Source organism: Bubalus bubalis, chromosome 2, assembly GCF_019923935.1.
Source record: "Bubalus bubalis isolate 160015118507 breed Murrah chromosome 2, NDDB_SH_1, whole genome shotgun sequence".
In the NCBI taxonomy this organism is placed as follows: Eukaryota; Metazoa; Chordata; class Mammalia; order Artiodactyla; family Bovidae; genus Bubalus; species Bubalus bubalis.
Genome location: NC_059158.1, coordinates 143,621,809 through 143,644,969, shown reverse-complemented (window position 1 = coordinate 143,644,969; position 23,161 = coordinate 143,621,809). Strand labels below are relative to the sequence as shown.

At 39.3% G+C, this 23,161-nt stretch overlaps 1 protein-coding gene across 2 annotated transcripts in view; it reads right to left on the bottom strand.

The window, feature by feature from the left end:
* The window catches only part of LOC102396257 (cytochrome P450 20A1), a 42,398-nt gene extending 19,237 nt beyond the window's left edge, over nt 1-23,161 (bottom strand). Inside the window, exons 1-5 of one of the 2 annotated variants that reach the window (XM_006055015.3) lie at nt 22,799-23,144; nt 17,527-17,576; nt 16,743-16,909; nt 15,289-15,431; nt 3,894-4,061 (exon numbers count right to left, since the gene is read on the bottom strand). In XM_006055015.3, coding sequence (XP_006055077.1) covers nt 3,894-4,061; nt 15,289-15,431; nt 16,743-16,909; nt 17,527-17,576; nt 22,799-22,870 — 600 coding nt within the window. In that variant the 5' untranslated portion in view covers nt 22,871-23,144. Of the gene's footprint in view, nt 1-3,893; nt 4,062-15,288; nt 15,432-16,742; nt 16,910-17,526; nt 17,577-22,798 lie in introns of both variants that reach the window. The other variant, XM_044937466.1, reaches the window with a different exon arrangement.

Genomic DNA, 23,161 nt, shown 5'->3' with positions numbered 1-23,161 from the left:
TCTCCCTTTCACATGGAAATCATTTACTCCATTGTCTTTGAAGATAAAGCACAAAATATATCTTACTAATTTCATTCAAAGTACTTTCAAACTAATTATAACTAAAAAGTCAAAGTTGCCTTATTTTCAAAGGAATATGAATGAAAAGGAAGAGGAAACAGCAGTAGAGTCAATTCTCAATTTTTTATTACAATGGCACTGGTGGATAAATAAAATTCATTGTCAAGTGGTAAAATGGAAGTTGCTCAGTCGTGTCTGACTCCTTGCGACCTGATGGACTGTAGCCTGCCAGGATCCTCTGTCCACTGGATTCTCCAGGCAAAAATATTGGAGTGGGTTGTCATTCCCTTCTCCAGGGAATTTTCCCAACCCAGTCATTGAACCCGGGTCTCCTGCTTTGCAGGCAGATTCTTTACCATATGAGACAAATTCCAAATTTTTACTTCACCATGATTAACTGGAAGGGATTCCCTAGTGGCTCAGTTGGTAAAGAGTGCCTGCAATGTGGGAGACTTGGGTTGGATCCCTGGGTTGGCAAGATCCCCGGAGAAGGAAATGGCCACCCACTCCAGTATTCTTGCCTGGAAAATTCCATGGATGGAGGAGCCTGGTGGACTACAGTCCATGGGGTTGCTAACAGTCATACACAACTGACTTCACGCGACTTCACTCTTCCCTGTTGTTCTGGACCTCAAAGATAAAGTTAAGATGATAACTGGTAAGCACTGCCTAAGATCTAGTAAAAGGTTAAAAATTAGTCTAAAGTTTGGAGAGAGTAAACAATAGGATTTCAATACTGGATACTTAGTCCCAAAAAATTTTCTTTATAATTGAGAAATTCTGAAAGAACTTGTGGAAAAAAAAAACAAATAAGTATTTAAAAAATATTCATAGTTATGAGTCCTCAAGTCTTCCCTTACAAAGATATGCCTTTCAGACTATTTAAATGTAAAAAATTAAACTACTAAATGTACTGTAAAAACGTGCAGCAAATGTTTATATTAGGAATACCCTTTAAGTGAGAAAGAAGTGCCTAAGTACAACAAAGAGCACAGGGTAAAAATTTATGATGAAAACGTTGAGTTAATTTAGCTATTCCATCCCAACAAAAAAAGCTGAACAGACTGAAAAATCAACAACTCTTCTTGGACCTCTGAGATAGAATAGGGCCCTAGGCAAACTGAGGCCCCTAAGACTGGAGACAGGGGTGAAAATGGGGAGGCACGTCTTACTGTAGCAGACTCACAGGTGGAAATTACCTCAGGAACCAGTGCTGGCATAGAGGAACCTGAACTAAAATTGACTAATGGCTGGAGAGTCACTATACACAACTCTGACAGTCAAAAACAGAGGCTTATGGTAAACCTAAAATTGCTTTAAAAAAAAAAAAAAAGTCTTTTTTTAAAACACACTATAAATAAAAGTAAAAGCAAATGAAAATTGAGATAAAAAATTAAAAGCTCTTACAGATTGGTAAGAAAAAGAAAGACATTGATTGAAATACAGGTAGAGGACATGAGAAAGCATCCCACAAAAAAGAAATACAAGTTGCTCAGCAAAAATATTAAACAATGTTTAACTTCACAAACAAGAAGAGAATCACAAATTTTAATCACGAAAGATCATTTTTTACTTACTAGATAGGCAAATATTTAAAAGACAAATAACTGTGTCAAAAACACAAGGAAAGAGCACACTAATGTTGGTGGGAAAATAACTAGGACCACGTTTTTGGAGGGCACTTCAGAAACACAGCATGCAACTGGGTGTGAGATGTACGTTTTCTCACGTTAACACCTGTGAACAGAAACGCATCTTAGAGCCGATGACATCTCCCAAGTATGGCCAGCCAAGCAGCAGGCATGGTGCAGCTAACGCTGCCTCTGCGTTCACAACCAGTTAGTACTTCTGGTGGCTCGGCTGGACAACAGCAAGCCCTTAGAGTTTCAGACATTACAGATCAGACATTAAGGACATTAAAAATCACTTAAGGCAGGATTTTAGGTCATGATTATGGTCTGAAAACTTTCCTTTGACAACTTCCAGTAACATTAAAAAAAAAAAAACAGATTCCTGCCAAAAATGGAGAATTTGTACCTAGTCACTCACAAAAGTATGTAATTTGAATCTGGTCAAATTAAACCCAAATGAAGGACATTTTACAAAATAATTGGCCTGTAATTAATTTTTAAAAAAAGTCAACATAAAGAAACAAAAAAAAGCTGAAAAACCGTTTCATGTTAAAGAGGTTTGACCACTAAAAGTAAAGAAATCTGAATACGGGCTCTGGATAAAAATATGGTATGAAAGTTAAATTTCCCAAGTCTGACAACTATTTTGTTGCTATATGAGAGAATATTCTTGTTTTTGTGATGTACAAACTGAAGCATTTAGGGGGAAAGAAGTAAAGTGTGTACTCTCAAATGTTTTGGGTAAGGAGGAGAGGAACGGATGGAAGGATGGATGGATAGACAGACGGATACTGAATGAAAAAAGTAAATGGGGCAAAATGTAAACAACAGCTGAAGGATATCATGGGAGTTCCTAGTACTAGTTGCCACTTTTTTATGTTTGAAATTATGACTTTGAAATTGTAAGGAAAGAAAAGTAAAGAAAATGTCAGCTTAAAAATACCGAGAATAGGGACTACCCTGGTGGTCCAGTGGCTAAGACTCTGAGCGCCCGATGGAGGGCATGAGTTCAATCCCTGGTTGGGGAACTAAGATTCCACATGCTGCATGTGTAATAAATATATAAAACATTAAAAAAAATACCCAGAATAGGAACAGGTATCAGCAGCTTGGAATAAAATCCTAGAAATAACAGTGGAGTTCCTTTTTTAAAAATGCTGTCTCATCAACATGAAAAAAATCAGACATCAACAACTGAGTCAAAAATTGATTCTTCATTAAAATAGGAAAACATTTTAGGAATCCTTTAGCCAATTTATTTCACCAGGATACCATGAGTAGTTTATTCTAGGAAGTGAAAATTAGGCTGATTTTTTCCAGTTTTATTTTTATACTCCTGAACATGTGAACATTTGCTAAGAAATGGACATTTTTCAATCATCAAACACAAGCAATAAAACCATCTTAATGGGAAAAAGGATAATATTAAACAGTGACAGAGTACTAAGCCACAGATTCTAGTGATTTTGTTTTACATGCATTGCATTGATTATTTAACCTGTTTTTATAGATTTGAAGAAAATAAGGAATAACTGATCAGAGATCCAAAACTTTAGTGAAATAAATGACTTAAGTACAATTCAAAACAAATTAATATAATGTTGAGACTGGTGAAAATAGAGAATAATAAAGTCCATATGAGAATCCAGAAAAGGCAAATAGTAACTCAATCTTCAATTGAATTATCCTTTTTTCAAATCATATTCATTTCATTAGTACGTTAATGCTCCATCAAGTTTAATTTCTTTCAGTAGAGGATACAGTCTAGCTCTACTAAGTGCAGTTTTTCTCTTTATCCTAGAAATTATCATTGTTTTATAACATACTTGGTTTTTGTTTTTGTTTCTACCATGCCACACAACTTGCAGGATCTCAGTTCCTCAATCAGGGACTGAATCCAGGCCACAGCAGTGGAAGCCCAGAATCCCAACCACTGGGCCACCAGGGAACTCCTGACATACTTGCTAAGTATTCAAGAAAAATTTTTTAGTCATTTTTTAAGTTTCAAAAGGTAACTGCTTAAAAAGGTAATTCTTAAACTTTTTAAAAAGGCAACAGTTATCTTTCTTACATTGTTGTTTTTAGCCACAAACAAGGACACTCTGTTCTACAGAATCTTAAAACTTCTTAAGAGGTGACGTCTACATTCCTCAAGTATCCAATCTGATGAAAGAGTAAACTTAAACTTGGCCCTAGACTTACTGTGCCATGATTCTTCTGGAAGCGAATGACTTCCTGTTCATCTTCAAATGTACTGCCCATTACCATCTGTGTAACAGACTTCATAGCAAAGCCAAGCATATGCTGGCAGAGGGGGACATGTTGGGACTCTGGGTACGATAGCCATTTATCCAATAATTCTTCCGAAAGCTGAAACAGAACAGAAAACCACAATGATTTTCTATTCCCTCCTACTAAATCTGAGAGAACTCCATCAAGTAGATTCATTTCATAGAGGTCAATTCTGTAACCAAGGCAAGCATTCAGGTGTTTGCTTGATCCGTCAGATTAACGCTGACTCTACCAATAATTACATCCCTAGTGTAGTTTAGGTTCAGATTCTGTCAAAGGGCTAATATGTAAAACAAAACAACCACAACAACAAGAACAGAAAATACAAGTCATTTAAAGGCTGGGAAAACCTTGAACCTAAAGGAGCTTTCAATATTAGAGTCTTAGTATCAAATTCAAAATAGTAAAGATTCACCACAGAGTACCTGTGATCTAGTAAACAATAAGCATACAAATGTGCGAAAGTCTTAGATAAGCGTCAGTGACGGAAATCTCTCAGGGTCTCTTTGTCATTCCTTCATCCACTGAATATTTATCAAATCCCTTGTGGAACAAAACACAATGTGTAAAGAAAGTGAAAGTGAAGTCGCTCAGTTGTGTCTGACTCTGCGTCCCCATGAACTGTAGCCCACCGTCCATGGGATTCTCCAGGGAAGAATACTGGAGTGGGTTGCCATTTCCTTCTCCAGGGGCTCTTCCCAACCCAGGGACTGAACCCAGATCTCCCGAATTGCAGGCAGATGCTTTAACCTCTGAGCCACCAGGGAAGCCCAACAATGTGTAATAAAAAGATCAAAAGCTTTGGGGTCAAAAAATCCTGGGTTTCCTTCTGGCTCTGTCACTTAGAAGCAATGCAACTTTGAGCAATTTGCTTGACTTTTCCAAGGTGCAGATGTCTCAAAAGTTAAACAGGGATGACATCTCCTACTTATCATGGTTGCTGTGATAGGGATAATCGTACTTACATCACAAAACACAGTAACTGGGTTTGTAAAGTAAAATATATGTAGACCCTTTCATGTTAGGAACTCAAATTTAAGCTACTCTGCTATATCAACTCCATGAAAGTTTTGTCATAGGGTAAAGAACTTCACTGATCCACACATATGCCACTATCATAAATTTTGAAAATTTATTGTATCTTTATATTTCCCATTACAATTCTGTTTCAAAAAGTTTCAGAAGAGGGACTGACTTCCAGAATGGTGGAGTGAGACTTTGGTGATCTCATTCTGCCTCTAAAACAATGAAAATACGTGCAAAACCACTAAACAACTAACATTAACCATTTTAGCACTTTGGCAATTAACCAAAACTCAATACCCAATGTGAAGTGTCTATTCAACAGGAACAACTGGACTGTAAGATAGTGAGGTCTTTGATGTTTTTAACCTAACATTCAGAAAAAGCAATGGCACCCCACTCCAGTACTTTTGCCTAGAAAATCCCATGGACGAAGCAGCCTGGTAGGCTGCAGTCCATGGGGTCCCTAGAGTCGGACACGACTGAGTGACTTCACTTTCACTTTTCACTTTCATGCATTGGAGAAGGAAATGGCAACCCACTCCAGTGTTCTTGCCTGGAGAATCCCAGGGACAGGGGAGCCTGGTGGGCTGCCGTCTCTGGGGTCGCACAGAGTCGGACACGACTGAACGACTTAGCAGCAGCAACCGAACATTATTTGATTTCCTTTCTCTCCCCATCTCAATGGTAGCATTGCAGAAAACAGCTCTAGTAAAAGCACCATCACCACTGCTGACCAAAATGGTCACTGAAAATGGACAACTAGGGAACCCCAAGGCTCTATCCCTCCCCAAAATTAAGTAATGAGCTCCTAAGCTGTCAGAATCAACTTCCGAAAAACTCTGGAATACAGTAAAAAAACAATCAGGGGAAGGCTTGATGAAGAAAGAAGCAGCTGCTCTGAGGTAAGGAAGTACTGTGGCATTTTAAACAACCTGGTTCTGATTCCCATATCCCAGAGAAGCAGCAGCCAAGAGAACAGCAGCACATGCTCCTGATGCAAATTGCTAGAAAGCAATATAGTCATTTTGGTAAAAAAACTGTGGCCGTGAGTCTTAACCTGAAAACTCCCATTAAGACCGTCCCTGTCTTGCCCAACTCTGAGCATTCCTACAGCTAAGACAGGTTCCTAGGTGACTTCTGCTGAAAACATTTAAAGATGCAGGTATTGGCTGCAACAGCTGGTGAATGAAACAACTGGGATGAGCAATAAACAGACCAACAAGACAGGGAAGGAAGAGGTTGGGAGAAGAGACATCTATGAGAATGAGCTCAGATATCATGACAAACCTTTAGAGTTAATAAGGGAATTTGGCAAAGTTAATACTATAAATAACATCAATATGCAGAAATCAATCATATGTATAACAAATAAAAATGAAATTTAAAAACTGTACCATTTATGATAGTATTTTTAAAAAATTACTAATTATCTAAGAGTAAATTTAATAAAAGATATATAAGATCTCTTAAAAGTGAAAAAATTATTGAGAAAAACTAAAGACCAAAACTAAAAACAAAAAAGGGGGAGGGTATTCTTCCATATTCATGGATTGGAAAATTCCATAACATTGTGGACAAGGAATGTTGCCTACCATTCCAATAAACAAGGCATGTTGCCATCAAGCCATCAGTCACCGCAGCCCTTCCTCCAGACACGGTGTATCCTGAGGGGATTCAGAATGAAGAAAAACAGGATACTGGTCCTGGGTTCAGTTCAGTTCAGTTCAGTCGCTCAATCGTGTCTGACTCTTTGTGACCCCATGGACTACAGCACGCCAGGCCTCCCTGTCCATCACCAACCCCCCGAGTTTACCCACTCATGTCCATTGAGTTGGTGATGCCATCCAATCATCTCATCCTCTGTCGTCCTTTTCTCCTCTCACCTTCAATCTTTCCCAGCATCAGAGTCTTTTCAAATGAGTCAGCTCTTTGCATCAGGTGGCCAAAGGATTGGAGTTTCAGCTTCAGCATCAGTCCTTCCAATCAATATTCAGGGCTAATTTCCTTTAGGATGCACTGGTTGGATCTCCTTGCAGTCCAAGGGACATAGTCTTCTCCAACACCACAGTTCAAAAGCATCAATTCTTCAGTGCTCAGCTTTCTTTATAGACCAACTCTCACATCCATACATGACTACTGGAAAAACCATAGCCTTGACTAGATGGTCCTAGGTAAGTAGATGTGTATCTAAGGAATAATTCTAATGAGCCCAGACTTTTAAATAAATTTCTCATATGAAGAAAAGCACTAAAGTCACTAATTTGTGAAGTCCTGTTTTTGTGATCAGCAGTAGTCTTTTGATGTTTGACTACACAGTTTTCTCAGGATACACAGGAGTATATCCTGGCTTCTCCTTTACCTCTACAGACAATTCTGTCTGGCAAAGCAGGAGACAGGGGTTCAATCCCTGATCCAGGAAGATCCTATGTGTTGTGAAGTAGCTAAGCCCGTACACAACTATTGAGCCTGCGCCCTAGAGCTGGGAGCTGCAGCTACTGAGCGCACATGCCCTAGAGCCCACACTTCACAAGAGAAGCCACCACAGGGAGAAGCCTGCACTCTGAACTCGAGAGTAGCCCATTCTCCACAACTAAGGAAAGGACAGTGCAGCAATGAAGACTCAGCACAATGAGAAATAAATAAAATTAATAAAAATTTTAAACAACAGTTCCTCAGAGCCATCTGAGAGGCTGTTCCCCATGCTACTGTTCCCACCAAGGTCCCCAAATAAAACATAACTCACAATTTTTACGTTGCAGACTTCTTTCCAGCCAACAAAACTGTACATACATCAAGTGCCCTATATAGTTACCTGGTTTATGATAAAGGGGATATTACGGTACAATGGAAAAAGAATGATCGTTTCAATAAGTTACGCTGGATCAACTGGATAATCATATGGGAAAAAAAATGTTAATCCCTTCCTCGTTCTTTGCACAGTAATAAACACTAAACATTATATATATATATAATTATATTTACATATAATTATATATAATATATACTATACATTAGATATAATAGATATTATATATATTTATTTATATAATATATAATATATAAAATATATAATATTATATATATATCTGTTCATCAAAGTTTGAAAGATAAATATGACAACTCTGAGAACAAACCTTAAATGAATATGTTCATGACAATAGGTTAAAGACGTTTTATATAAGATTAAAATGCAGTAAACATAAAAGCAAAAAAGAAAAGAAAAAAGTCAGACTACACTAAAATTAGTATCTGTTATCAAAACAAGCTTGTTGAACTTGTTCAGTTACTAAGTCACGTTCAACTCCTTGCAACCTCATGACTGCAGCACGCCAGGCTTCCCTGTCCTTCACCATCTCCCAGAGTTTGCTCAAACTCATGTCCATAGAGTTGGTGAGGCCACCCAACCATCTCATCCTCTGTCACCCTGTTCTCCTCATGCCCTCAATCTTTCCCAGAATCAGGGTCTTTTCCAGTCAGTCAGCTCTTCGCATCAGGTGGCCAAAGTATTGGAGCTTCAACTTCAGCATCAGTCCTTCTAATGAATATGCATGGTTGATTTCCTTTAGGATTGACTGGTTGGAGCTCCTTGCAGTTCAAGGGACTCTCAAGAGTCTTCTCCAGCACCACAGTCTGAAAGCATCAATTCTTTGGTACTCAACCTTCTTTTATGGTCCACCTCTCACATCCATACATAACCACTGGAAAAACCATAACTTTGACTATATGAACCTTTGTTGGCAAAGTAATGTCTCTGCTTTTAAATATGCTCTCTAGGTTTATCATAACTTTCCTTCCAAGGTGTGTCTTTTAATTTCATGGCTGCAATCACGGTAGTGATTTTGGAGCACAAGAAAAGAAAATCTGTCACTGCTTCTGCCACTTTTTCCCTTTCTATTCACGATGAAGTATTGATGCTTTCGAAATGTGGTGCTGAAGAAGATACCTGAGAGTCCCTTAGACAGCAAGGAAATCAACCCTGAATATTCATTGTAAGGACTGATGCTGAAGCTGAAGTTCCCATACTTTGGCCACCTGATGCGAAGAGCCGACTCATTGGAAAAGACCCTGGGGCTAGGAAAGACTGAGGGCATAAGGAGAAGAGGGAGGCAGAGGATGAGATGGTTAGATAGCATCATGGACTCAATGGACATGAATCTGAGCAAACTCCAGGAGATATGAAGGACAGGGAAGTCTGGAGTGCTGTAGTCCATAGGGTCGCAAGGAGTCAGACATGACTTAGAGATTGAACAACAAAAACAACATTATTAAGCTCTGTTTCTAATGAAAATTTAATGAATATTAAGACTATCACTGATAGTCAAGAGGTTCACTGCTTTTTTTTTTTTTTGGATAGTAACACAGGTTAGTGTAAAAGAAAATTAATATGTAGAAAATAATAACTAATAAAAAATAACATAAATGAAAATACAGAAATTAATTTAAATCACCCTACAATCCAGTAGTGATAATTACAGATAACATTTTTATACAGCTTTTCATGTTTTTCTATAGTGTATCTATGTATATGTGTACATATATGTGTGTATAGAGGTATACTTTGAACAATGTAGTAATTCTCTACAAACTGTTCTATATACTGGTTTTTTCACTTATCATCTGTTATGGGTTGAACTGTGCTCCCCTCAAAATAAGATCCTGAAGTTTTAACCCCCAGCACCTGTGAATGTGACCTGATCTGGGAATAGGTTCTTTGCAGATAATTTAAGATGTGCACATTAAGGCTTTAACACAATATGACTATGTCCTTATAAAAAGGGGAAATTTGGACACTGAAACACACACACACACAAACATAAACACACACAGGGAGACCTCATTATAAACAAGAAGGCAGAGACTGAGGTGATAAATGTACAAAATGGTCAGCAAACTACCAGCAACTAGGAACGATGCATGAAACAGACTTTTCCTTGAGGCTCTCAGAAGGAACCAACTCTGCTGACACCGGAATCCTGGACCAACAGACAGCCTCCAGAACTGCAAGACAACACATTTCTGTCGTTTAAGGCACCAAATCTGTGGTGCTTTGTTACGCTGCTACTGTTGCTGCTGCTGCTAAGTTGCTTCAGTCGTGTCCGACTCTGTGCGACCCCAGAGATGGCAGCCCACCAGGCTCCCCCGTCCCTGGGATTTTCCAGGCAAGAACACTGGAGCGGGTTGCCATTTCCTTCTCCAATGCATGAAAGTGAAAAAATAAAGTGAAGTCGCTCAGTTGTGTCCGACTCCTAGTGACCCCATGGACTGCAGCCCATCAGGCCCCTCCGTCCATGGGATTTTCCAGGCAAGAGTACTGGAGTGGGGTGCCATTGCCTTCTCCAAGTACTGCATGTTCACTTTTTTAGCCATGTTTCTACTGGGGCTTGTATCTTTTTTTTTTTAATAAAGAGCTTTGTGCCTAGCTGGTTTTTAAATGAAGTCTAGGATATATCTTTCTTCAGTTCTAAGTGATGAGTACTCAACAGTTTTCTGGTGACCTTTCTTCGGTGAAATATTACACACTAAAATAAGAGAAAATCTGAAAATGGTACTCCCAAACACCAAACCTGGGATCCAAATGGTATCCTAAAAACCTATTAGGACAACATGCGACTTACCAGAGAATTTAATTGTGAATATCTCCCCCCAGTACCAGATCACTGCTGATTATGTAACGAACAGATTAAATGCTTTCAATCTATGCTGGGAAAGTCTTTTTTTTACCCTCTTTTAAGCCATAGCCATAAAAATTTTATTATCAATACTCTCATTTGTATCACAGAACTGTATTATGATCTGCTCATCCATTTGTTTTGCACAGTATTCTACAATACAATGCAAATATTAGATATGATTCATATAGGTTTTTACTCTAGACACAAAGCTAGTACATCTGCTAGAAGCTTATGTGCATCTCATTTAGTTTATGAATCTTGAATTTGTTTATGAATTTTGGTTTATGAATCTTGATTATGTACATTAGATGGGAATGCTAACAATCTGTTGAGCTTCATCTGACAGTGTTTAAATCAATGAGTTCAATAATTTCGGCTATTAACCTATGACTACTGAACTGTCAACTAAGAGGATTCTGTAAAACTGTCATAAATTCTAAGATCCAGAAATATTTGTTAAGTCATAGTTTAACTCAAAAGTCATAGGAGCATATGGGGTTGAAGCACTGAAGACAGAAATTACACTCACAGAATTAGAGTGCAGGTTCACACACAGTCTTGGAGCAGAGACAGTCAGGGCAGGAAGAAGACAGAACTTACAGGATGAGGTTTGAGAGGGTTAGAGAAGAGTCAAAACACAGAACTCAGATCTGGATCAAAAAAAAAAAAAAAAAAGGAAAAGGTTTGTTGTGTCAGTATGAAATTAACTTACTTTGGAGTGATAACTCTGGTAAACACCACTCTTCTACAGAAAACCATTAGTAAGGAGGAGGAGGATGCTCAGACTACATTCTCTTCAATCATGTTCTTGCTGATTAAATATTAATTGGTATTTCTGACTAATGAATAAGCTAAGTAACTGGCTTGTGCTAAGGGGTTGACAATATAAGCCTGAAACACATTTCTCATGTATGGACACAGTCTATGCACCAAAGCTTGAAAATATGATGGTAAGAAACGTCAAAATTGGGAAATAATTTCCACTTTGATTTGCCTTTGATCAGACAGGAGAAGGAAAAAAACACAATACAGATAAACAATAAAAAAGACTGAACATTTGGGAAATAGAGCCTATGATAAAAGATTAAAGAAATTTGAACTACTTAGTTTAAAGCAAAGAAAGACTAAATAAAGCTTTTAACAATAAAAAGTACTGAAAAGCATAATCACTGGAAGCAAAGCAAAGAGAAAAATGGGTAAAATTCCCTGGAGATATACAATTATATACCAAGATTCTTATGACAAATATAAGGTATTTAAACAGATAGAAAGAAAGATTCTGACTCATGAATGCTTAGACAAAGGTAACATAACTGCTTTCAGGAGGACAATCAGGTGTGACAGGACCAGCTATGACAACCCAAGCAGGCAGCCTGAGAGGTCCAGAGAACATAATAATACAGAATAGTACTGACGACAATGAGAAGGTAGACATTTGATATACAAATCTCCTGATGGCCCTGTGAATAGTGGCTATCAGTGAGAAAAGGGAACTGGAAAGGAGAAAGACTAATCAGCAGCTATGAGTAAAAGCCTTGTTCAGTTTCTTTTTGGAAGTAAAATTGTGCAGAGAGGAGCCAACATATTAATTAATGCTTCTAGTAAACTCATTTGGAAGCCAGTGAGTTTGAGATTTGATCCAGACTCAAGCCAGTCTCAAATCTTGAATGTAAAGTGTGAGTTCCAAACAGAATTGGAGAATAAGGGAAAAAAAGGCATTAAGCATTTATCAAATATAATTTTTAAAAAGTAGATACTGTAGGATGAATCAAAATGGTATCCTCTTAAGAATTATCAACTATTGTACAACTCAAAAAAGTCACAAAAGTGCTTAGAATGTGCGGGGAGCTGCCCGTGAGAACGGGGTCCTTTGTCCGAAGGACACAGCTCTGGGAGCTGCCTCAGTCCTTGAGGGTTTGCTTGCAAACATAGCTCTCTGTCCCGCCGCCCCAGAGATTAGGCGCTTATTTACTGCAGGCACCTGGAGTTCTGTGCAAACTTCTCACGCACAGAGAAATGTTATCTGGTGTAAGAAATAATAACAGGGTGCCATTCCCATGCTCTCAAGATTTCTTGCGACTGTTTGTAAGATGTGTAGGTCAAAGAAAATGGTAACTGTCTTGTCTTTCTCACGCTCTTCTGTATAAATATGAGATGCTGAATAAAGTTGGTGTCAGACTGCGTCCCTTCGTGGAGACGTGTCTGAACCTCTCGACCCCATCTTTGTTGTAGATTTCTCTTGCTTTAGTTCTTTTCTCAGCCCCGCCGTGCACGTTCTCGGGACCTGATTGACTTTGCCGGCTGGCACCGGCAAGAATGTGCAGTCTGAACATTTTTAGAAGGAATGAACATAGTTAAGGTCAAAGAAAACTGACCAAGTAGCTGCTACATGCTAAATCCTGTTAAGTTCTTGAAAAAGCATGTCCTCATTGTATGATGTCTGGAATCTGCTTAAATACAATCCAGAAAGAAAACAGGGGAGTTAAGTAGGGGAAAGACAAAATAAGACTGCATCAAATTTGATAACTGTTAAAAAAAGTTTAGTGATGAGAATATGGATGTGTGTTATAGTATTGTTTTTATTTAAATTTTCCATGATTTTTTAAATTATTTACTCTATGTAATGTGAGAGACAGTGGGATGTATTTGTGTACTTGTGAGTGTATGTGGGTTTACTCTATATAGAACAGAAAGGACTCCCATGTAACCTTCCAAATGGGACCGATAAAGGTCCATCAACTATAAAAACCCTGCATGAAATAAGTAACACATTAGATAAACTGGAAACATTAACAAGGAGATACAGTTTCAGAGGAGCAGGAAAAATATAAGGAGTGGGGGGGGGCAGGAAACAAATGGCAGGAAAACCTCAAGCAGAGGCAGGAAAGGTATTTTTTTGGAGCACTGACTGTGTTGTACGACTTGATGCTCGGAATTTTACATCATGATCTCATATAATCCTCACAGCAAATTTGTAATGTGGATGCTATTAATATTATCCTCAATTTAAGATAAGGCAATAGGACTTTCTTGGTGGTCCAGTGGTTAAGACTGCACTTCTAACGCTGGAGGCATGGGTTCAATCCCTGGTCAAGGAATTAACATCCCATTATACTGCACAGCGCAGGCAATAAAAACTCACAAAGGTCAATCATGCAGATACTAAATGACAGAAATAAGATTGAAAGCCTTTTCTCCAAACTTAGTGTCTCTGCTCTATACCATATTGCTATTTCCCAAGAAGCTACATAAAACATACAACAAAATAAATAACTTTGAGATGCACTGAGTCTGCATGCCACAACTAAAGATTCTACGTGCTGCTGGTTTTGAATCGGGTCCGAAAACAAAGAACAAATCTATTGATACAAATCTACTGCTCTAAAAATTTCTTCAGGTTCTCCTATCATACAGAATGAAGTAAGTCAGAAAGAGAAAGAGATATCATATTCTAACACATATGTATGGAATCTAGAAAAATAGTACTGAAGAATTTATTTACAGGGCAGCAATGGAGAAACAGACATAGAGAACAGACTTATGGACATGGGGAGAGGGGAGGAGAGGGTGAGATGTATGGAAAGAGTAACATGGAAACTTATATTACGACTGAAGCAACTTAGCAGCAGCAGCAGCAAATTACCATATATAAAATAGATAGCCAACGGGAATTTGCTGTATGGCTCAGGAAACTCAAACAGGGGCTCTGTATCAACCTAGAGATGTGGGATGGGTAGGGAAATGGGAGGGAGGTTCAAAAGGGAGGGGATATGTATACCTGTGGCTGATTCATGTTGAGGTTTGACAGAAAACAACAAAATTCTGTAAAGCAATTATCCTTCAATTAAAAAATAAATTATTTTAAAAAAGTAAAGAAACATAAAGTTTTAATTAAAAAAAAACTTTCTTCAGTTTCTCTTCACTCCCATCATTCCAACTTACAAAGGAAGTCTAGGTGTTAAAATTGTTTTGCTTTTGTTTCTGTTTTAGAATTTTAGGAGAATAAAAATCAGCTGAGAAAGAAGGTAAGAATAGCAAAGACAAAGAAACACTAACAGCCAAAATATACAGATGGTCTCCAACCTACAATTTTTCAACTTTCAACAGGGCAGAAAAGCAACAGGCATTCAAAAGAAACTATACTCTGATTTTTTTTTTATTTTGATCTCCTGGGTGAGTGATAGGAGGTGCAATACTCTCATAACGCTGGGTGCAACAGCAGCCACAGTTTAGTCAGCCACGTTTGTGATCATGAGAGTGAACAGCCCTTAAGCATACAAACATTCTGTCCCCAGACAACCATCTGGTTTTCACTTTCTGTACAGTATTCAATAAACTACATGAGCTATTCAACACTCTATTATAAAACAAGGCTTAGTTTTAGATGATTTTGCCCAACTACAGGCTAGCATAAGTGTTTTGAGTGCATACAAAGCAGGCTAGGCTACTAAGTTATGATGTCCAGCAGGTTAAGTGTATTTAAATGCATTTTCACCTTATATTTTTTTAGTTCATGATGGGTTTATCAGGACATAACCCCATTATAAATCGAGGAAGATCCATATACTATTATCTGTAAAACAGAAATCCAGATCAAACTAGTTTACCTTTATCAGGAGAGCAAAATTACTCCGCAGACAATTAGTCACACCATTTTCGTACAATTTTTTCCTCATGTGGTTTTCGCTCACGTTCCCACTATCAGACTGATACCTTAATAATGACTTCAGCATGGTTTCAAAAGGGTCCACTGAAACAGACATGATTAAACATTTCTAAGTCAAAGTAATCACTCAAAAAAAAAAAACCTCCAGCAAAAGAACAGAGATCAGAAAGGTATGGGACTATAGCAGAGAGGCCAGGAACTTTTTTTCCCATAACTCCCTTGTCTTTTCTAAATGTGAACAGTTCAAAAGACAATAAAAATTGCCAACAAAATAATACCCGGTAAATTGGGAATTCCACTGTAAACCGTTAATACTCAAATAAATTTTCTACTGCATGACAGCATGTATCTTTTTTTTTTTTTCCCAGAGCATGTATCTTTGTAAAAGAACTCACTCCACCAATTTTAAGACAAAATTGATGTTGTATGTGTAATTGTCGAATATTACAGTTAAAACTATTTAGCTGAGTCCAAAACCTTTTCTTTTCTCCTTCACTCAATGTGTTTCTTCAATGACTATACTGTTTTCACACGCACACAAATACACTGTCATTTTAAACAATTAAAACAACACAGTAAGATACTAAGAAAATAAATTCATCTAAATCTCACCACACAAGAGATACTCACAGTTAAATATTTGAGGTTTTTGTTTTGTTTTTAACAGCTGTTAACATTTTTTTTTACCAGTGAAAGACAGAAAAATCTGTCAGATTTTGCAAAGAACTACAGTCCCTTCTTTCAGAGTACATCTCACAGTTTTCTCTCCTAATCATTCAAATACCATTTACAAACTCCCAACTCGCCACCACTGGACTATAAATTCCACAGGAGCAGAGGCCATGTCTGGTTTTACTCATCTTTGTATTTCCTAACAGAGACAGCCTTCCACGTTGTGGAAACTTAGTGATTAAGAGCACAGACTCAACCCAGACAGCCTAGCTTCATGTCCCAGGAAAGAATACTGGAGTGGGTTGCCATTTCCTACTCCAGGGAATCTTCCTCATCCAGGAATCAAACCCACATCTCCTAAATTAGCAGGTGGATTCTTTACCACTGAGCCACCTGGGAAGCCCAAATGCTCTTATACATTTACTCTTTCAGATGTACCCTTAAACTATTTTTTCAGGTTCAAAAAAAAAAACCCTATTGGCATTTGCACTGGGATTTTTTTCACATCTATCTATAAATTGAAGGAGGAAAATGATCATTTAAAAATACTGTGTCTTAAGTGAAGTGAGGTGATTAACATAAAGATTCAGCACAATGTCTGACGTATAATATAAAGTATTTAATAAATGTTAGCTATTCCTAAGAGCAGTGTATGGACCTTCATTTATAGACATCTATTCTTAAAGGTTAGGATCAGCTAATTAGAAAGAAAATCAGGCTTACGTGTCTTATTGGGGTTGATATGCTGCTTTAGGACATCAACAGTGCCCAAACTAACCACAAGGCGCCTGCCAAACCAGAAAGAGACCACAGGCCCATATCTCTCATGCAGATTAACCAGGAACTCGTGCAAACTTCCACTGTTCACAATATCTGGAAGATTACCATCTCTGAAAAAACAGCAATATTTGACAAAATAATTTAATCTGGAAGAATCAGAAAAACAAAAATACTAGTTGATTCTGAATTAACTGTGTGAACAGATGAAAACAAAGATAAACGAAAATCAAATTACTGCAAAATCCAAAACTCTATTATATTTGACTTCTCACTTTCAGTAGCCACATTTAGATATGCATTTGTCTGATATTTTGAGAATTCATAACACTTCACATCAACAAAGCTGCACAAGGAACATCTGACTTAAGACACTGGAAAACGATCCAATTTTGCAGCACCTCATTCTGAGACAGCAATGGATGCCACCACTGGCTATTAAATCACAGGCGAATTTAAATCAGCTATGGCAATTTTTTCATATTCCATCTTAATCCTATCTTTCTATTTTCAACACTCTCTGGCTAGGGGAAGTGAAAGAAATTAAAGGTTTTGATTTATCCAGGCTTCCTTTCATTTATTAACAAAGTTTAGGTGGTATGCCCAAACACAACTTTAAAGAAAACAAAGGGACTAAATAAACTGAGCAATCTAAAGATATGGTTTAGTTTTTATCCAAAAATTAAGAGCTGACTTTACCTGATTTAAAAAAGCCAAAAAAACAACTCACTTTTCTTCTGTTGGAGTAATGCCTGGAATTCCTGCAGCTTGTCTGGAAGCCTTAGGGAAAAAAATTTAAATACTTTAGTATAATGAAGAATCATATATCCCATAAGTCAGATGTGTTTTGCCAAGACATGTGCAGGACTTTAAATGATGGTTATTCAATTTGGTTGAATTTCAGAGATTATTTCTATATTAAAATAAAAAAACTGGATTCTTTGTACTGAAAAGAATTATCCTAATATTCCTCCCCTCTGTCAGTTAAACTAAGGTGTCTGAAGAATTTAACATCCATTATATATCAATTAATATATAAAACCAAGTACATTTTTCTTTGTTCTGAGACTATAAATGGTCTCGTCTGGCTCGGCTTTCAAAAAATTTAATGTCATAATTGTAATAGTGTCATTCCTAAAATAGTTCTCCTCTTTCAAGTCAAAGAATTTGTCAAAATACAAAGTGATATTCATCTTTTAGGGCTTCCTAGGTTAGTGTAGTGGTAAGGAATCCGCCGGGCTTCCCTTGTGGCTCAGCTGGTCAAGAATCCGCCTGCAATGCAGACCTGGGTTCAATCCCGGGGTTGGGAAGATCCCCTGGAGAAGGGAAAGACTACCCACTCCAGTATTTTGGCCTGGAGAATTCCATGGACTGTTTAGTCCATGAGGTTGCAAAGAGTCGGACACGACTGAGTGACTTTCACTTTCAAGGAATCCACCTGCCAACGCAGGAGACACAGGAGACGCAGGTTTGATCCCTGGGTTGGGAAGATCCCCTGGAGTAGGGAATAGCAAACCACTCCAGTATTCTTGCCTGGAAAATTCCATGGACAGAGGGGACTGGCAGGCTACAGTCACGGGGTCACAAAGAGTCGGGGTCTCCATGATTGCACAAGTAAGCACACACACACATTTATCTTTTGGTTTAATGCAGTTATCATTATCCGAGTCATACAGTCAGAGAGAGCACCTGGTATACAAATAAATAACAAAATAATTCATAGCAAATTGTTAAAGTGACAACCTCTGAAGAATGAACTATAAAAAAGTTGGGGGGAATTTTAATATTTTACAATTTTGTACTGGGTTTATGGTTACTGTATTTAGGGGTTAGCATTTTTATTTTATTTTAAAACAAGCATATCACTTTTAAAATAAGACTTATTATAATTTTTAAATTAGCTAAATATCTATAGAAAAAATAACCTCAAATATTCAACTTTAGAATCAATTCTGAATTTTGTCTAATATTTTAAGTAGTTATTAATCATAGTTTGGCATTCTGCCCCTTTCTCCTCCTGCTGCTGCAAAGTCGCTTCAGTCGTGTCCAACTCTGTGCGACCCCATAGACAGCAGCCCACCAGGCTCCCCCGTCCCTGGGATTCTCCAGGCAAGAATACTGGAGTGGGTTGCCAGTTCCTTCTCCAATGCATGAAAATGAAAAATCAAAGTGAAGTCGCTCAGTCATGTCTGACTCTTCACGACCCCATGGACTGCAGCCCACCAGGCTCCCCTGTCCCTGGGATTCTCCAGGCAAGAATACTGGAGTGGGTTGCCAGTTCCTTCTCCAATGCATGAAAATGAAAAATCAAAGTGAAGTCGCTCAGTCGTGTCTGACTCTTCACGACCCCATGGACTGCAGCCTACCAGGCTCCTCCATCCATGGGATTTTCCAGGCAAGAGTACTGGAGTGGTTAACATTATATAAATAAATAGTTATTTATTTGAACATTTAAAGTTTAAACTGTCTTCCATTACATATTCAGAATTGTATCATCATGTTCCTACCATAGGTTGTAAAACATCTAGGCTATTTCTTTTTTTTTTATCATTATTACAGGTAGTGCCGTGAAAATCACTGTAAAACTTTACTTTTTCCTCCTTTGGATTATGTATGCCAAGAGATACACTAAATTCAACAGTACTAACAAAGGAGTTTTACAGTTTCTACTACATACTACAAGAATACTATCTAGACAATAGTATGTGCAACTTGCATTTTAACTGATGACAATGAAACCTACAATGTAAGATTTTGTCCTACAGTCTCATCAACAATGGAAACTTGTCAAGTTTAATGTATAAAAAGTGGGGGAAAGAATGGAAGGAACTCCATAATTAAAGTCGGTGATACTAAAAACAACAACAAAAAAGACTCTACTTGTTATTTTCTAGGTTGAAGTTATTAATGACTGAAGCGAGGTTCCTGACTTCTCTTCAAATATGGTAGACTGACAACACTCATCAGTGATCTATTCCTGAAATCCCACAAAATGAAAGTGAAGAAATAAAAAAGGACAAAATAAGGATAAAGAGAATGGGAGAGGAAGCAACAGTGGATGAATAATCTGACCAGTTTTCTTGGAAGTGTTAGTTGTTGGAGCAGTGATTAGTTGACCTTGAGAGGCCCCCTCTGGGGTCTGCAAAGGAGGATTCCCACAGGAAGCAATCAGATTTGTACTTGTAACCACAAAGGCAGAGTAAGATGCATGACTTTAACAATAAGCAAAAAGTCAGTATACAGATCCATTAGACATCATTCTTGTAACTGCCATCCTTCTGGAAAGAGACCTTAAGATTCCAGATTCAGGAACAACAGGATGGTGGGTGGCATCCCCGATAATCTTAAGCGAAAACTGTTTCCAACCTACAATTTTATACCATGCCAAGCTATCATTCAAGTGTGAAGCTAGATAGATTTTCAAAAAAGCAAGATTTTGAAAAAATTTTCATGCACACTCCCTCAAGAAATTATGGAAAATGATGCACTGCAGCAAATAAAAGAATTTAAACAGAAAGAGAGAGAGACAGAGACTCATGTAGCACCCAGGAAACAGGGTATACAACAAAGGCAAAGAGAATATCAATTCTGAATTTTTTTTTCCCATAAAAATAAATACAAGCAGAGACATTACTTTACCAACAAAGGTCCATCTAGTCAAAGCTATGATTTTTCCAGTAGTCATGTATGGATGTGAGAGTTGGACGATAAAGCTGAGCACCAAAAAACTGATGCTTTTGAACTGTGGTGTTGGAAAAGACTCTTAAGAGTCCCTTGGACTGCAAGGAGATCCAACCAGTCCATCCTAAAGGAAATCAGTCCTGAATATTCATTGGAAGGACTGATGTTGAAGCTGAAACTCCAATCCTTTGGCCACCTGATACAAAGAAATGACTCATTTGAATAGACCCTGATGCTGGGAAAGATTGAAGGCAGGAGGAGAAGGGAACGACAAGACGAGATAGTTGGATGGCATCACTGATGCAATGGACATTAGTTTGAGTAAGTTCCGGGAGTTAGTGATGGACAGGGAAGCCTGGTATGCTGCAGTGCATGGGGTCAGAAAGAGTTGCACATGACCAAGTGACTGAACTGAACTGATGTCTTTGAATACCTGAACGAGCTCACTGAAAAGCATTATGACAGAAATGCTGAGATATTTGCCCCAAACTACTGACAGGCACAAGTAAAGAACCTCTATGCAAATACTAAGTACAACCGCTCTTCTCCGCCCTAATCACAGGTCTACAGCTCCAATAGCAGGCATGCAGAGAGCCTCAGAACTCTGTGTGCTCTGAATAAATGGCTCCCACACCAGATTCCAGGTTTCAACATGAGAAATGAAGAGTGAGCCCCCAAATACCAGTCAAAACACTCCCCTGTGCTTCACTACATTCACAACTCTGGAACAGTTAAAATAATGAGATCAATCCCCACACCTGGCATGCCCCTTGCAGAATCCAGCAAAACTTCAATCTCTCTGATAATCACAGCCTCACCACTATCATCTTCCTTGAGACCATCCAGAATGTTATTATGACATTTTCCCTTACATACATTAGACACCACACTAAGCCCAAGACTACCATCCCCAGGTCTTCCTTCATCCCCTAGGCTTTTTATTCCTACAGAAGTTTGTCTTCTTTCCTGATCCATCTGTCCCCAACTCAACCACACTCCCCCCCCTCCCCAACCCGATCTCAGCCGTTCATTCCTATGGTTGCACTGGGCCTTGACATTACCAGTAACTTTACCATTCCTAGAGTTTTAACATCAAGCTTCCAAATCTCCAAGCACCTCCTATTTCTCCTATTTTTAATATCTTGACTCAAAAAACTATTTTTACCCCAAACAGACTGTTAACCCACTTACTCCTATACTCATTTTCCAGCCATCCAGCTCAGATTCCATTGTCCCTTTTAATCACTCTCTTGCCCTGTTTCCTTTTCTCAAAAGTACCTAGCAAAACACGAACCCTAATTAAATCCAACATTCTGTCAACTGCCCTGATGCCACATAGTTGAAGGAAAACAGCTGAGGAAAAACACAGCATGCTGCCTAGTCTTATTTTATTTTCACGAATTTCAAGTGAGTTGCCTTGAAATCTTTCCCTCACTCTCCTGACCTAGAAGGCTATTTCTCAGAAAATAAAGACACACTGAAAGTTCCAGATTGGGTAGTTCTAACATTTCGATCAAATTCATTTACCAGCAAGAATATTTAAGGTGTTCTGTCAATATGAGTGATGTGTTTGCCATTATTCTGTTGCTTTACAACTTTTTCTACAAAACCACCTTGCTTTGTAGATGATTCCTCATCCATTAGCTTCTTTGTTTTCAGAAGCATCTTTTGAGGCTGAAGAAGGTAAGCAGAGAAAAAAAGGTCAGAAGGAGATTTAGAGATACAGCACTTGGCTGTATGCTCCTTCCACAACCCCTTTAGCATGTGAGGCCCAAGAGGAACAAAACCCGGTCCGGACCTTAAGGACTTTAGATTTCAGGAATGAAAGTCGAAAGACAGACGAGAAAGCAGGCGACAAAAGAAACACTGGGGGAAAATCCTTGGGAATGGATAAAGGCGACGAGCAGCCTGGAGTTTCCTCTCAGACACACTAGAAAATGGAAGTGGGGTGGGCACAGTTACTGCTTGAAAGCCACCGAAGCACTTCGGACCCGCCCTGCACAGCGGCGCGGCGAGGACAGGGAAGCCGGACCCACGAACCAGCCCTCAGGCCCCTGCGGCCGCGCTGGCCTCGCCTAGCCTCCTCCCGTGCTTCTCTCGGCGTCCAAGGGTGGTCGAGCCTCCTGCCCCGCTCTGTCTTCAGCGCCAGCGGCGCGCGCCCGCGAGGGGTCACGTGCTCCGGGAGCGGGGGCAGGGCAGGGCGGGAGCGGGAGCGGGAGCTGGAGCCCTCCCCCGGGGCCCGTTCCCTGCGCCCGCTGCGGGCTGCGCGACGTGGATGCGGGCGGCGGCCAGAGCCCGTGAAGGCCGGGGATGGCGGTTACCGGGTAGAGGTAGAGCACCGCTCCCACCAACGCCAGCAGGAAGGTAACAGCGAAGATCGCGAAGTCCAACATGGTGCCTCCGCCCAGGAACCACGTCTCAGTTCCGCGGTCCGCTGCAGCGTCCCAGCCTGGCGGCACCCGAGGGACAGAGGGGTGGGCCGGGGCGCCCGCGGGATTTGCGAGCGAATAGGTCGCCCGGGCGTGGTCTGGGTCGCTGTGGGCGTGGCCTAGGTCGCTGGGGGCGTGCCGTGGTCACCCCTGCGGTCGGGCGGCGAGAAACACCGAGACCCGAGGCGGGATTCCGGCGGATTCGACTCCGAACACGCCCACGACTCCCGGACCGAGTTGCTTTAGAAAGAGGGA